Source organism: Tripterygium wilfordii, chromosome 8 (assembly GCF_013401445.1).
Source record: "Tripterygium wilfordii isolate XIE 37 chromosome 8, ASM1340144v1, whole genome shotgun sequence".
NCBI classification, from domain to species: domain Eukaryota; kingdom Viridiplantae; phylum Streptophyta; class Magnoliopsida; order Celastrales; family Celastraceae; genus Tripterygium; species Tripterygium wilfordii.
This window is the reverse complement of record NC_052239.1, coordinates 1,519,711-1,533,372: the sequence shown is the minus strand read 5'-3', so window position 1 is coordinate 1,533,372 and position 13,662 is coordinate 1,519,711. Positions and strand designations below refer to the sequence as shown.

Genomic DNA, 13,662 nt, shown 5'->3' with positions numbered 1-13,662 from the left:
TAAAAGGAGCAACATGTTCTAATCAATTTAGAAGGTAAATAACTTCCAAGAAAGTATGCCACTCGGCACCGAAAAGAAAATAACTTTTTAAGTCACTGAAATGCATCTTTTCTCATGACAACTAATGAATTAATATGTTAGATACAAATATTTTGCAGTCATCCTTACAAGCCCGAACCACATAAATAAAAAGGAAAAGATCTTTGCTGGCCTAGAAGTCGGATATACAAAAGAGCTCATGCAGGCCATAACAAAGTTGATTGTTGACTCCCCTCACAATCAGAGGAGATGCAGGAAGAATAGTGGGACAAGCTAATGATTAATCATGGGACTTTCTGACAAATGATCTCCCAATACAGTGTCAAGAGTGCCCAAACTGAAAAGACACGATAAACCACCAACTCAAATTTGAAAAAGCCAATTTTGTCAGCACATCTACCTTTGACTATGTTAGAAGAACAAAAAAAAAAAAAACTAGGGCCCCAAAGACTTCCAACAATGGCAGTAAAGTTTAAGAACGATTTGGACATTTGTAAGCACTGCTTGTGTGATAATGTGAAAAAGCATGTCTGTTATCCAATGGCAATTAGGTATATAATCAACCAAAAGCTTCACAAGTTTTACCTTGTCTCTGTGAGATCAAATCCAGTTGCCTGCCATAGACTCAACTAGCAGACACTGTGCAAAGCATACCATGTCCAGGATTATGCTCCAGCGGGTACATTGTTGTGGCTTTCACAGAAATTTGATGATCAACAGCAGCCTTTCTAAGACTTGAAACCATTGTCGACTTCCATTCAACTTGCTTTCTTGTTATGGCACAGGCAGCCAGCGGGTCTGCAGACCCTGCTCCTACCCTCCTATGACATTGAGAAAAATTTTGTTACAAGTCCATAAAGAGAGTCTAAACCTTAAAAACAAGAAGAAGAGAGAATAAGATGATATTCACAAACATTTTATCGGCAGAATGCATTAGATTCCAACTGACATTTGATAGAACATTAAATACACTACTAAAAGTGTAGAACGATAGATTTTTGGCATAACATGAATGCAAAAGTTGCCTTTGCCAGGCATTGATGTGTGAAGTCTTTTGGACTTTATCCTTCTTTCTATGCTTAAAAATTTGATATGCGAGATTTTACTCCATCCTTAAAACACTACAAACATGTGCCAAACCCAGCTTTACAGTAGTTCTTCACTTCAACTTCATCAGACCATTTCTCGCAGAAAACATCTCTTATGTCATCGATCGTTGAACAAGAAGGTAAAATTCAAAAGCCATTTAACATGCAACTGTGTCTGCAGAGGATAAGTCGAATAGAAGCTGCAGAACCATTACTTGATAATTTTCTGGCTAATCAACAACTATTTGAAACACAGATTGATGTAACTACATGTACCTTAACAACTTCTCTGATGCAATTCTGGCAGCCCTAATGACACTTTGGCTAGGCACCCATTTCACGACACGGTTTGGATCAGCTCGCATAGGAGAATGGATTCTAATAAGCTACACAAAACAAAAGGTAAAAAATGTCAATCGTTATCATTCAAAAACAGTAACTGTTATGGGAATTCCAATTTCTCAACAAGAGACCAGAAGTTAGGTTCTTCGCGTCTAATATGCAGGAAACTTTTCTACTAAAAGAATTACAATGATATACTTGTTTTGACTGCCAAAGAGTATATAAAGGCTGCCAAGGGGGTGCCACCATATACAGCCATTTACAAAAGACGTGTTCTATTACATCGACACATGCTAGTACATCAAGAAGAGTGTTTTCATCATGTTGCTAGATTTACTATGCTAATGATGTAATACTGGATGCATAACCATAATATGAAGCACAATGTAATTTAAAAAGGACTAAATTCTAGCATCAAACATTCCCTTAAAACACTCCCATCAATGCACCAATCAGGAGAGTGAGATAGAGAGAGAAGCTTCTTTTCACAGTAACTCCATTGTGACGTTATGAATAATACAGCTTATGCAAGGGTTCAGTACAACAGAAAGACTGAGTGAGCAAGTGTGGACTTACACCCAAACACTCCATCATCTGGTAGTAAGCCCTACCATGCAAAGGGGTATGTCCTTTCCGAGATTCCGAGAAATATCTAGTCCTGAAAATTAATAAAGATCTCCATGTTCAGATGACATGCTAAACTTGCTACTCATATTCTAATTAGAGATGACATTCTCTGGAAGAAAAACCCATACCATTCTTTATAGCCTGGATCCACAGTAAAACCATACATATCTACTGATTCACATATTGAGAGAGCAAATTCAAGAGCCTTGAGCCCTGTTCCCTTTGCAGCAGAACCAAAGGATGCACCGAGCATGAGATATATAGAATTTTTAATGCGAATTTCCTGTGGAAGACAAAGGCAGAAGATGATTTGTCAGTAATGTTAGGAGCACGCCGAATAACAGAAGAAAGTAAAGCTACAAACGCAAGAAACTTGGTAAATATCTGGAAAGGAAAAATCTTCTCAATATACATGAGGTACAACATTTTAGTGAGAAACTAATTGTATTGTGTAATAAAAACATATTTGAGGAAGATAATCAAATGGGACTTGGTTGCCATCGCCCAGTTTCTAAAAGAAATCTCTCTTCAAAATTCACCGCATCTAACGAACAAACACAACTATGTATCAAAATCCAAATTTATAACAAACAAAAAGCCGTAGGGACAAAAAATACGAACCCGAATCATCTGGTTCATAATGTCATGTATTGTTGTTTTAATTATCAAGGACTCCTTTCGTGTTTCTGCATGGCAATTAAGGTCAGCTTGTTGCTAGTTATATGCAATGGACATTCTATGAAGTAGGTAGCAGCTTATACCATCTAACTCTACAACTTTATCAAGTGCTTTGGCAGATCCCCTATTAAGAAGACGAAATGTACTTTTTTTGCCCACATATTCTGTATAATTCTGCAATATAAATAAATAAGGGAATAATTTGTTAGTAAAATTCATAATCTCGAGAGAGAAGCATAACAGCTGGCCTCAGCCCTAACACTCAACCTGAATGGGGGCACCATTTTCTCTTATAACAGCATCATAGCTATCAATCTCTTTCCCAAACCTTGTTTGCAACAGATCTCCCGAGTTACCAATAACAGCACATCGGCCAAACTGCCTTGGATAATATGGTGGTGCTTCTGGGAGTACCAGTGAGAGTTTCTCCATGCACAGAGTTTTATTCGCACAGCGATTCCTGCAGCCCAAAAAATGAACAATTAGTAATAAAAAAAAGTCTCTTAGTACAAGAATAGTTCCATTAGTGACCTCAATAATGGAAAGAAATGGCAACAAAATGTCTGTTTCGCACTTTAAGCAAAAGCACATCATCTAGCAAATCAGAATTTTGTTGTTGCCCTAAAATAAAACACAAGGAAAATAGAAACTTTGATGAAAAGAAAATAATTAATTATTGCATAACTGACACAAAAACCTTAGTTTCAAAGTTTCCTCTGTCATTTTAAAAAGGACCAGTGACCGCTACAACAATATAATTCAATACTTATATACTTTTGCCAGTCAATGCAGTATTCTTATGGAGAACTTACAGAAGTACTCCTTTGTTAATCCTACGCCATGCATAATCCTCCCATCCATTTGGTAAAGCATCAATGAATTCCTTGGTAAGTATTGTTGTACTATTCCGCACCTGACAATCAACTCACTGAATAATATATCAATTCCAAAGCATAGACTAAGCCTTGGGGCTAACAAATTGAACAAAAAAAAAAGTTTAGACAACATAACGGCAACCTTAAGATTGGCATGTTTGATAACTGTAAGTACGAAAGAACAGCAACAGGAATCATCAAGTCACTTTCTACCAGACAGGGATGTGATATGAAACACAAAAGGTAAATCACTCACCTGCTCCCATGTAGCCACAGCTTCGCAGAGATTAAAATCAAAAGACAAACCTTCAACTTCCCCAGTTTTAGGATCTTTCTGTTGGCATATAGATCACAAACAACTACCAGAGTCAGGTAAAAGACTGCCAATTATCAGAAAAACAAAAGAGGACCACAATAAAAGAAGCTGTAGAGCTTCTTAAGATGCAACCACATAATGACACCACTCTAAGCCCTAAATGTATTTATTAACAAAAAACCTACCCATTTGGAGGCAGTGTCACCGGGAAAGCTTATTGTCACTTGGCAATAATCATTACCACTCACAGCCTGTAAACCTAATCCATTTGCACTCTGCACCAAAACATGTCGCAGACAAACAGGTATCAACGCATTTCTATAATGGTGAAGCCCTACTTGCAAATGAAGGAATGACTTTGTATTGTTCAACAGGTAACTTAGAGACGTATTTCAGCAACAATCAGTATATTCAAATGAAGAAGATTGTGCGAGACCTAAACAACATTTCAATTACATCACAAAGAAAGAGAAAGAGAAATAGAAAGATACAGACCACACACTTCCGGAAACCTCCCTGCAAGGACTGCAGTGCCTCCACATCTTCATCCGATAGCCGATGACTCCCATCTACGCATCATATCAATTAAAATCCACATAGTCAAACACAATATAATGCAGAAAAAGAATTAAGTACATAGATTGGATGTGCCGGTGAAGTAGATGAGGATCGCTGACAGCCCCGAAGCTAAAGCCAGTAGAAAACCTAATTGCAAGAGCCTCATCGAATGGAATCTGCGATCGGAATGATAAATCGATTCGCTATGGCTTCTCAATACACGCGATTCAAGGAAGAGATGCTCTCTTTGGATCTGGACTAGCAAGCGCGAAACAGAAAGCTGAGTACCGACCAAAAGCTTCAGAATACAGTTCAGGTCTTCAAAGTTGAAAACAAAACGGCGCCGTTGCATACAGCGAAAAATGGAAAAAGTAACATTATTGGACCGGGAACCCTGCACTCTTTCAAGCCCAAATTCTAGAACTCGAAGCAAATATGGATCATGAATTTTGAGGCCCAATATGAAGAAAAAGCAACAAGTCCAAAAGTAATGTCAATTTATTTGGGCCATATGGGCCCAAAGAGTCGTGAAGTTAGCCCATGTCTAATATGCTTCAAAGATTTTCCAAGAATGAGGAATTGTGAAAAAAAAAATTTACCAATGAGAACTCAACAGGCGTACCCTTTGAAAAGTCTACTAAGTCCAAACTTTAGCTGGGCTAGGCACGTGCAAATCCATCCAACAGATTAATTGGGTCGAGGCTCAACGCAAACCACTTGAAAATAACTACGTCAACTTAAATCGAATTCTTGAACTGGGATGAGATTATTTATGCAAGTTGTTGTCTAACTCTTTCTTTCCCAATCCCAAATGAATACCCCATGCCATAATAAAGGAAACATGTGGATGGTCCCAAAAGGACCACCAGGACGGACCACCTCAATCAAAAATGTTGACTGTTCGAGAATAGTACACATTTTGATCATCATATGCAGCATTTAAAGTGATGTAAGATTGAAGGTATGGGTAGTCCAGGATGACATTCTTCTGTCGTTGTCGCAGTAAAATTGCCATTAATAATTTACTCTATCTCATTCCAGGTTGAATCAATATGAATGCACATTAAAAACTTAGCATAAGTTACATTTGTTGTTGTACATGTTCTATTGATGATAAACATGTAATTTGTTTAATCATGTTAGTCGTTGAAAAATCACTTAAGTGATAGCCTAATTGATGAATTTATCTGGAACCGGACCATATTGATTCGGAAGGTTCTGAGTTTGTTATGCACTAGGTTTTGACCCAATTTACATTGTCGTCCTGTGAGAATTTCTATCCGCACGGATATGACATCTAATTTTATTTCCATATGGAATTTTCAAATGAAAAGTTTTTATAGTGTCATCTCCATCGATCACAAGGAAATAATCATTAAACGAGTTCAACAAGTACTTTTTGTTTAACCATGGAAGAGTAGTTAGCCGTTAAACGAGTTCAAAACCCAAAGCTTAACCCAATTAAGCCCATTTACAACCCATCAAATAGAACTCACTCTTGTTTACCAAATAGCGCATAATAGATAGTTTTGGGGCCTACACGTGAGTCATTAGTTGGAATTATAACGATGGTGTGTATCATTCCAATGATCAGGGTTCGAAACCCCTCTCTCCTTTTTCAAAAAAAAAAAAAAGAGTACTAAGGCTACGAATTCTTGTTGGGGACGACCAGTTATGTCTTGTTATGGATAATCTTAACGTATGTACTAAATCTGTTTGTTCTCCACTGAACTTCCCCTTGCACAGACTACTCTAGTTGGACATCGATTCTGAAACTAACATAATTGATGAACACACAAGGGAACAACCCATGTTACTCTTCTATATATGGTCCAAACCGAACAATCAAGCAGATATTGGTCCCGCAATCCTGTTTCTTTTGCCCAAAGTGATCCTATGTTCAGGGTTCTTGTAAGGCCACCATGTTTGGACCAGGTGCATTTTGAGGCAATATACACTAGCTAGAACCAGTATATAATATTGGATCACGTTAATTACCATATTTGAGAAAAGCAGTAAACAATATTGGAAACCAAATGGGAATGTAGCAATAGTACAACTCTGTGTTCGGCTCGTTATCAGAAATCACAGTTCACTCGCATTAATAATATTATTCGTTTTACGTTTACAGTACGAGATGATTGAGCTTTTCTCATAAACCAGAATGCTTTACGGTACGCGAGTATTGATCGTTAAAGACAATGGAGATAGAGTACAAAACACACACACATAAAGGAACACAACGACATAGTTTTGCCACTAGCCCATGCCTTGGTCACAATTTATTACAAAGAGAGAGACGACGACAATACCTTAAATCAAATCAGTCGTATTCTACTATAGAAAAAAGAGACAAACCAATTTAATGAAACCTGCCGCAGGGGGCCGTGCCATGCGGGCTTGCTCATGTGTAAAGATAGCCATCGAGCCAAATGGTGAACCTCCGGATCCAACCATAGTCTGCACCGTCCAGTAGACTGGTCCCTCGCTAGCTCCCAGGTCCCAACTCCCAAATGGGTATTTTCCTTGGTTGAGAAATATTAATGAATGTGAACATCTCAAGTCCTTATCTTCCACCTAAAAGCACAAACACTCACACAGAGAGAGAGAGAGAGAGAGAGAGAGAGGGGGGAGGATTTTTCAGTAAATGCTGTTGCTATAGTCGCTCTAACCCCCTATCTTTGTTGTTGTCTGGTGTAGGTTAGGTTTAGTAAAGACAAGTGGGAACATGAACACCAAAATGTTCGCTGTCGCGCCTCTGGGATATTTCCGGGGAGGAGTACCAGATTTATTATTTCTAGATAGCATAATTATATGAGTAGAAAAATGTTGCATCATATTTATATAAAGCAAAACATATCTCTAACTATATTTAATTACTATTATAATTTGAAGAACGTAGGGAGAAGAATGTGAAACAGAAGTTTGGTACAAACTACTTGAGGCATTGTTCGTTTTGGGTATATAGCTCGCACAATTTTGTCCTTATTAAAATAGTCTAGTGTTGAGGTGTCCTTATCAACCGTGCCACTTCCTTGTGTCATATTGTAATTTTAACAATTATTTTTGTACAAGTGTATGAATTTTGTGTGGGTAATTAGGGCCTTAGGGGTGACAAAAAATCGGTTATGGGTCAGATAACAGTATGTGTTTACGAAATATTTACACGTCCAAACTCTCATCCGAATTGAATTTTGGACGTACTTAATTAATCAAACTCAAATTGGCTTAAATCCAAACAAGTAAGTCGAACAATAACCTAATCCGGGTTAGGGTCCGGATAAGTAAATTGGAGAAGATTTATGTGTTTGGACCCGAACCCGATTTTAAAACTGACAAAAAATTTGTATTTGGACTCGGATTTCTAATATATGACTTATGTCCAAACTTCGTTTAATCCGGATCCCTATAGGCTATAGGTAATTGTAGTAGAGTTATAGCCACTAATATAATTATATCCAATCAAATTACGTAGAAGACAATTGATATCATTTTTCAAACGACAAGACATGCATGCGACGCCAACTAATCTGACTAATCCTAAATTGGTCGTCAAGCTAGCTGGCTATAGCTAGGTTCGATCCATGCTGCAGGAAATGATTAGTCGTTTTAATTATATGAGTCATTGTGTATGATTAGCTAGTCATTAGTTTGATGCATGGATGATTAATCAATTGATTAATATCATGAGTTCCTCCTGAAGACATGATTCCTTTTTAATTAACGTCAAACCTAAGTAATTATTTATTTTCTAGTCATTGAAAGGTCAAGCCCGATCGAATGAAGTAACAGCAGTGTTAGACGTCCCAATAATTGGAATCTCAGTAATTCTAGTTGCTGAGATGTATGGACAATATTTATAAAGTGTATGTGAATCTCAATAATCCCAGTTGTTGACACGTTTATCTTCTTCAATAAAGTAAAGAACAAAACTAACCATACATCGATGTCGGCCAATCAATGTGTTTTGTTTTCCTAACTAGCTAAATTATCTCATCTCATGCATAACATTTTCTAACCACAGAAAAAAAAAAATTTAAAAAAACCCAGTAAGTCATGCTTCATGTTTCCCATAAGTGACATGGAATTTATGTGACATTAGTATGTGGTGTTACTACATATCACATTATCAAGATTTGTAGTCCCAATTATTCTTACACAAATGACACATTTTTTGAGCGCAAATACTTCAGAGGTGACCATGATAATAAATCCAAACCTTTAATCGAGAACGAATAATATTACTTTGGTGTATTTGAGCTCCATTCACTAACCCACATTGAAATGATAATGATGGGTCATGCTTGTTTATATTATGAATGTACACTGCAAAAGTTTCATATACCCCATAGGTACATATATTGGAGCCGTTACTTGGATGCTGACTTGTCATATCACATATATGAGAAGATCGCGAATCTGAGATATCAAGCAGACTTTTTGCTTTTTAGTTTTGAGTAACTTAATTTCTTTTTTCCTTTGAATGAGACACCACACCACACCACACCAGTTAGTTATGTTGACAAATATTGTTTAATTGAACAAATTCACTATATTATAGAAGAAAGTCTAAAAGTTGCACAAATTGAAATATATGGCTAAAATACAATTATATATATATATTCATTTTCTTGGTTACAATGTAATGATCATGAGAAGCAAGAAAGCATGGAGGGCCCCTAAAAGAAAGTATTGATTAGTTGGTGAGCCTACAAATTGTATTTGTGGCATTAACTAGCTAGCTTTATCCTAACAAAACTATAATGTCATGTAGTGGGCGGCACCACTTTCTTATCTAAAGCTAGCTGTTCTTGATCAAATGTTGATCTCATCACTTTAATATATAGAAGTGACTATGATTGGGGGGAGTGCCTGTGTATTATGTACATGTCCTATGAATGGTGCACCAAAATTTTTTGAACAAATCTTGGAAATTCATAAATTGTAGTATTTAGTATTATGAATAGAATCTAACGATATATTTTTTTGTTCGGAACAAAAATCAAATTCATCGCAATCAGGTATGACAATTCTAGACCGTCAAATATAAACTCACATTCGATATTTCGATCGTGATGAATTCGATTTTTATTTCGAACAAAAAAATGTCGTTGGATTAGTTATACTAAATATTATACATTTATGATTTGTCAAAAAAATTTCAAAATTTTTGATGCACCGCTCATAGGACATGTGCATAATGTACAAGTTCTCCCATGGATACAAAGTGACTGCATGTAGCGCACTGAGCACACAATAATATTTAGATTGTATTTGAATTGACGGATTTGGGGGAAGTATAAGACGGTCCACCCCCTTATATTGATTGGCCATTGATTACAAATATTGAATGTGTGGTTTATGTGCATACATTGCCTTTATTAGTTCTTTAGGAAATGCTCATTCAGAACTCAAAATATGTCAAAAAGAGATCATGGAAAATATTTATTTAGCCTGTACAGCAAGAGATGGGACTAGACATGCCAACCAAAAAAATAATTAACTTAGTTTTTATTTGAAACATTAATTAGATCATACCAGATGTAGCCGGCCAATTACAGTCAATATGTGGGTTCTAACTACCCTGCATCAAGAAAAAACAGGTGCAACACTGAAACCACATGGATTGTCTTCGTCTACAGGTGTGATCACTTGAGTTTTTTTATGTAAAATATCTTAATTGAATAATTTTCATTACTTTCTTTAGTACCAAATATATTACAAATTGTAAATATTTATATTGAGAGGGTGATTAACGGAACGGATTATGTTAATTTCCCCACATTTTTTAGACAGTTTGAACAATTAATTGTTTTATTTTTAATCTTAAAAAAAAGTATGAATGTGTTTCGGTGAGGTTTACAATTAGAACAATATATTTTTTTTATCTCATACAAAAATAAATCGAACATGAAAATTCTAAAGTAACTATAAAATATAAACCCGAAACATTCTACATCTATATTACAACGGATTTGATTTTTGTTTAGGAGAAAAAATATATTGTGGAACTCGTAAACTCGATGGAAATACATATATATATATATATATTTTAAGTATCACTACCATCATTAAATGTAAAAGAAAAGAAGGCCTGGGGGAGTTCACCTCAAAAGCCTCGACCAAGTAAATGCCAAAACCCGCAAGATTCCACCATAAAATAACCCAGCAATACCAATAAATGCATAACTTAGCTAGTCATATCAATTACAGTACCTGATTCGTCTTTTTTCCTCCTCTTTCACTCAATTGGGGAGGGGAAAAAATAACGGTAAATGCAACTGTAATAACAGAATAACTGTAAGTCTGTAACCACAATAAATATATAAATGACCTTTTTTTTTTTTCCCATTCTTCTATCTTATTCATTTACTAGTGCATTCTACGTTAGGACTAACTGCCACCCCACAACTGCTTCATTAGAATTTGTGCATGAAAAACTTCTTGGGGGAAGTCAAAAAAGGGACAAGAACAAAGGGATCTACAAAAAAAGATCTGGTCGGTTTTTTTAACCGTCCTTTAGTGTTCTTGATGCTATCACTTTAAACTATTGGACATGGAACATGAGCTTCCAAGTGCAGCAGGAACAGACCCGTCTCCATTTGAATTGACTGATCATACCCTTGGTCTTCCTTTTCTCTGCTTTTGGCATGGCTTCTGTGCTGGATATAATAAAAATGGAAAAAAAAAAATTAAGGATGACAAGAACATGTAATAATACATATCATGAGAGAGACACACAGAGACAAGACATGAGGGCTAACCAGATGCTTGTAGGGCAGCTTGTTTTGTAGATTTATTGGAAAGAACACAAGTTATTGGTGAACCCATTTGGGTTTAGAAACTTTTGTCTCTGCTCCTCTACTTCCCACAATAGACCAACATTTTCCTGATAAATTATATATTTCTTTGTCATATTTAGAGAAAAAATATTGTTCTTTTCTCTTGTAATTCTATTTCAGAATATATATATATATATATATACCTGAGAGAAGGCATTTGTTCTGTTCCCATGCTGGAGTAAAAGAGAAGCTGAGGTATCAAGAAGAGGAAGAGAACAGTTATCATATGAAGCAAATGAATGAGTGGTGGCTGTGGTGGGGGTGGTGGGGATGGTGGTTGGATCAACAAAAGCTGCTGTGGCCACAGATGGCTGTGGTGGTGTCATGCCACTCAATCCCTGCATGATATGTTCATGTCAGAAGACAAAGATCTCATCAGCTTTAATCATCAAATATGATCATTTAAAGTTGGACAATTCAATATATACATTTTATATATATATATTTTACCTCTGAAGGTCTGACCATGTATGCATCAAAGTCCAATCCAAAGTCATAGAACAGAGGATTCACAGAAGCAAGCTTCATTGAAAGGAACTACAGAATACAGAAACAAAAATTATTATAATTAATTACCTTAATTAATCCTACATTAAATACAAATTTACAATTGTTTTTGAACTGATATTGATATGTACCTCTACTTGGCTTTGAAGGGATTGAACATAATTAATAATTTCATCCAACATGAGGGCCTTCCCAGTCACCTATTTATAAAAACAAACCACAAGAGCCTGTCTGATAAACAAACCTATAGGCCTTGAAAATAACAGAATAATATTGTGGGGGAAAAAAATGGATTAATTGAACCTCACCTTGTCACAAGCAGGGACAAGCCTTCGCAAAATCTTCATTCTCTCACTTATTTTCTCCCTCCTCACCTGTTCATCACAATTTTTTTTTTGTTAAATATAGATGTAATAATAAAAATTAATATAGGGATTCCAGCCTTTGATATCTCAGTTAACTCTGAGCTGTGTGCACATAATTTCACGTGCATTATGTTGGACATGCGGAGTTCATGAATTCGCTTGGATGCGTCCAACTCATCAGCGGTGATAAATGCATTATCAACGGCTGAGATTTTATCATTTTCGTAATAATAATAGTCTTTTTTAGGGTTAAAATGGGAAATTCAAAGAGTAGGCACAAGGTTATTGTACCCTTTCTGCAAGGCTGTGGCTATCTGTTGCTTGGCCCCTCCTTGCTCTTACATGAATGTAGCCTGTTGGAGGTTCTTCAGGGACCTTCTTCTTATTTTTCTTCTCTGCTTTTGGCTTTTCTTCTTTTTTACCTTTTATGCCACCATTGCACCTCTTTGGTTTCTTGATCTTCCCTTCTGTTTCATCATCCTATGAAATCATTCATAAAAACAAGACTCGATTTCAGTTCAAATTGATAAACAGAGTACAACGAAGAACAGAGGAGTCTCAGAATATGAAAATTAAGCATAAAACCCCACATTACATAACTTGGTCTACCTTTGATTGAGAAGAGTTTGTGGATTTTGACCCATTTCGATTCTTCCTCTTCTTGTCCATCTGGGTCATCTTTTGGGTGACCTGCTCACCACTCTCAATCTTATCCACCACTGTTGAGGACTCTGTGCTCTGTTTTTTTGTCACAGAAGTCTCATTGTCACTGTGAGAGATCTTTGAACTACTGTGATCATCAAGGCAGCTACCTTGCTTGGATCCAGGATTGACAATGGTCTCCAAAACAAGTTCAGGTGGACAAAATTGAGTGAAGCAGTTGGTATTCATGTTCCTTTCCTCCATAAAGCCAGACATGATATTAATAGAGTTATTGTTTTGTAATGAAACTGAATCAAGAAATAATGGGTAGTTGTTGTTGTGTTGCTGGGAAAAGGCTGCCATCTTTTGGGATAGAAAATGCAAGTTTTTTTCTCGAGAAAGTGATGAAAAGGAAGAGCTTGGCTTGGAGTTGGCCACAAATGGTAGTCAAGATTCAAGAAAGTGGATTTGTGGAGAAACTAAAGAGGACTAGGTGTATATAAAGATATCAAAGAGATAGAGATAGAGAGAGAGAGAGAGAGAAAGAGAAACACACTTGTATGCTAAAACTCTTTTTGGTCATTTGCTGACTCATAGCATGCAATGTCTCTGTTTTTTTTTACTGGTCTTATCTCATCAATCTCTTTATCTCTCAAAAAAAAAAACATTTGAAGTTATTAATGAGAAGAGAAAATTATTGGGTTTGGTATTAATATCTCTAGTCTAATCCATTCATTAAATTAGAGAGTAAGTACTATAAGGTCATCATTTGATCTTTAGTGG

General features: G+C 36.2%; 2 protein-coding genes across 3 annotated transcripts; both read right to left on the bottom strand.

Moving 5' to 3' along the window:
• Nucleotides 1-44: 44 nt before the first annotated feature.
• Nucleotides 45-4,836, bottom strand: LOC120004082 (sialyltransferase-like protein 2). Its single transcript, XM_038853316.1, has 13 exons — nt 4,602-4,836; nt 4,461-4,534; nt 4,151-4,240; nt 3,906-3,983; nt 3,587-3,687; nt 3,042-3,234; nt 2,858-2,948; nt 2,718-2,782; nt 2,225-2,379; nt 2,046-2,127; nt 1,404-1,513; nt 625-860; nt 45-376 (listed from the first exon to the last, which is right to left on the bottom strand). The coding sequence occupies exons 1-12, from the start codon at nt 4,687-4,689 to the stop codon at nt 665-667; spliced, it is 1,323 nt and encodes a 440-aa protein (XP_038709244.1). The 5' UTR covers nt 4,690-4,836; the 3' UTR covers nt 45-376; nt 625-664.
• A 5,814-nt stretch (nt 4,837-10,650) lies between these two features.
• On the bottom strand, nt 10,651-13,373 carry LOC120004495 (transcription factor bHLH137-like). Of its 2 annotated transcripts, none has more exons than XM_038853851.1 (8): nt 12,847-13,373; nt 12,529-12,717; nt 12,181-12,246; nt 12,004-12,072; nt 11,816-11,902; nt 11,509-11,703; nt 11,288-11,412; nt 10,651-11,185 (listed from the first exon to the last, which is right to left on the bottom strand). In XM_038853851.1, exons 1-7 carry the CDS (start codon nt 13,240-13,242, stop codon nt 11,320-11,322), a joined length of 1,095 nt encoding a protein of 364 aa, XP_038709779.1. In that variant the 5' UTR covers nt 13,243-13,373; the 3' UTR covers nt 10,651-11,185; nt 11,288-11,319. The 2 variants fall into 2 exon arrangements, with proteins under 2 accessions (XP_038709779.1, XP_038709780.1); XM_038853852.1 differs by having other exon boundaries at nt 10,651-11,180.
• Between the last annotated feature and the right edge of the window lie 289 nt (nt 13,374-13,662).

Coding starts and splice junctions, on each gene's coding strand:
- LOC120004082 (XM_038853316.1), bottom strand. CDS start 4,689: ATGAGGCTCTTGCAATTAGGTTTTCTACTGGCTTTAGCTTCGGGGCTG. Junction 3,688..3,905: donor CTGTGGCTACATGGGAGCAG/GTGAGTGATTTA, acceptor GTTGATTGTCAG/GTGCGGAATAGTACAACAAT. Junction 2,783..2,857: donor TAAAGTTGTAGAGTTAGATG/GTATAAGCTGCT, acceptor ATTGCCATGCAG/AAACACGAAAGGAGTCCTTG.
- LOC120004495 (XM_038853851.1), bottom strand. CDS start 13,242: ATGGCAGCCTTTTCCCAGCAACACAACAACAACTACCCATTATTTCTT. Junction 12,247..12,528: donor GCCACAGCCTTGCAGAAAGG/GTACAATAACCT, acceptor TGTGATGAACAG/GTGAGGAGGGAGAAAATAAG. Junction 11,903..12,003: donor CCCTTCAAAGCCAAGTAGAG/GTACATATCAAT, acceptor TGTATTCTGTAG/TTCCTTTCAATGAAGCTTGC.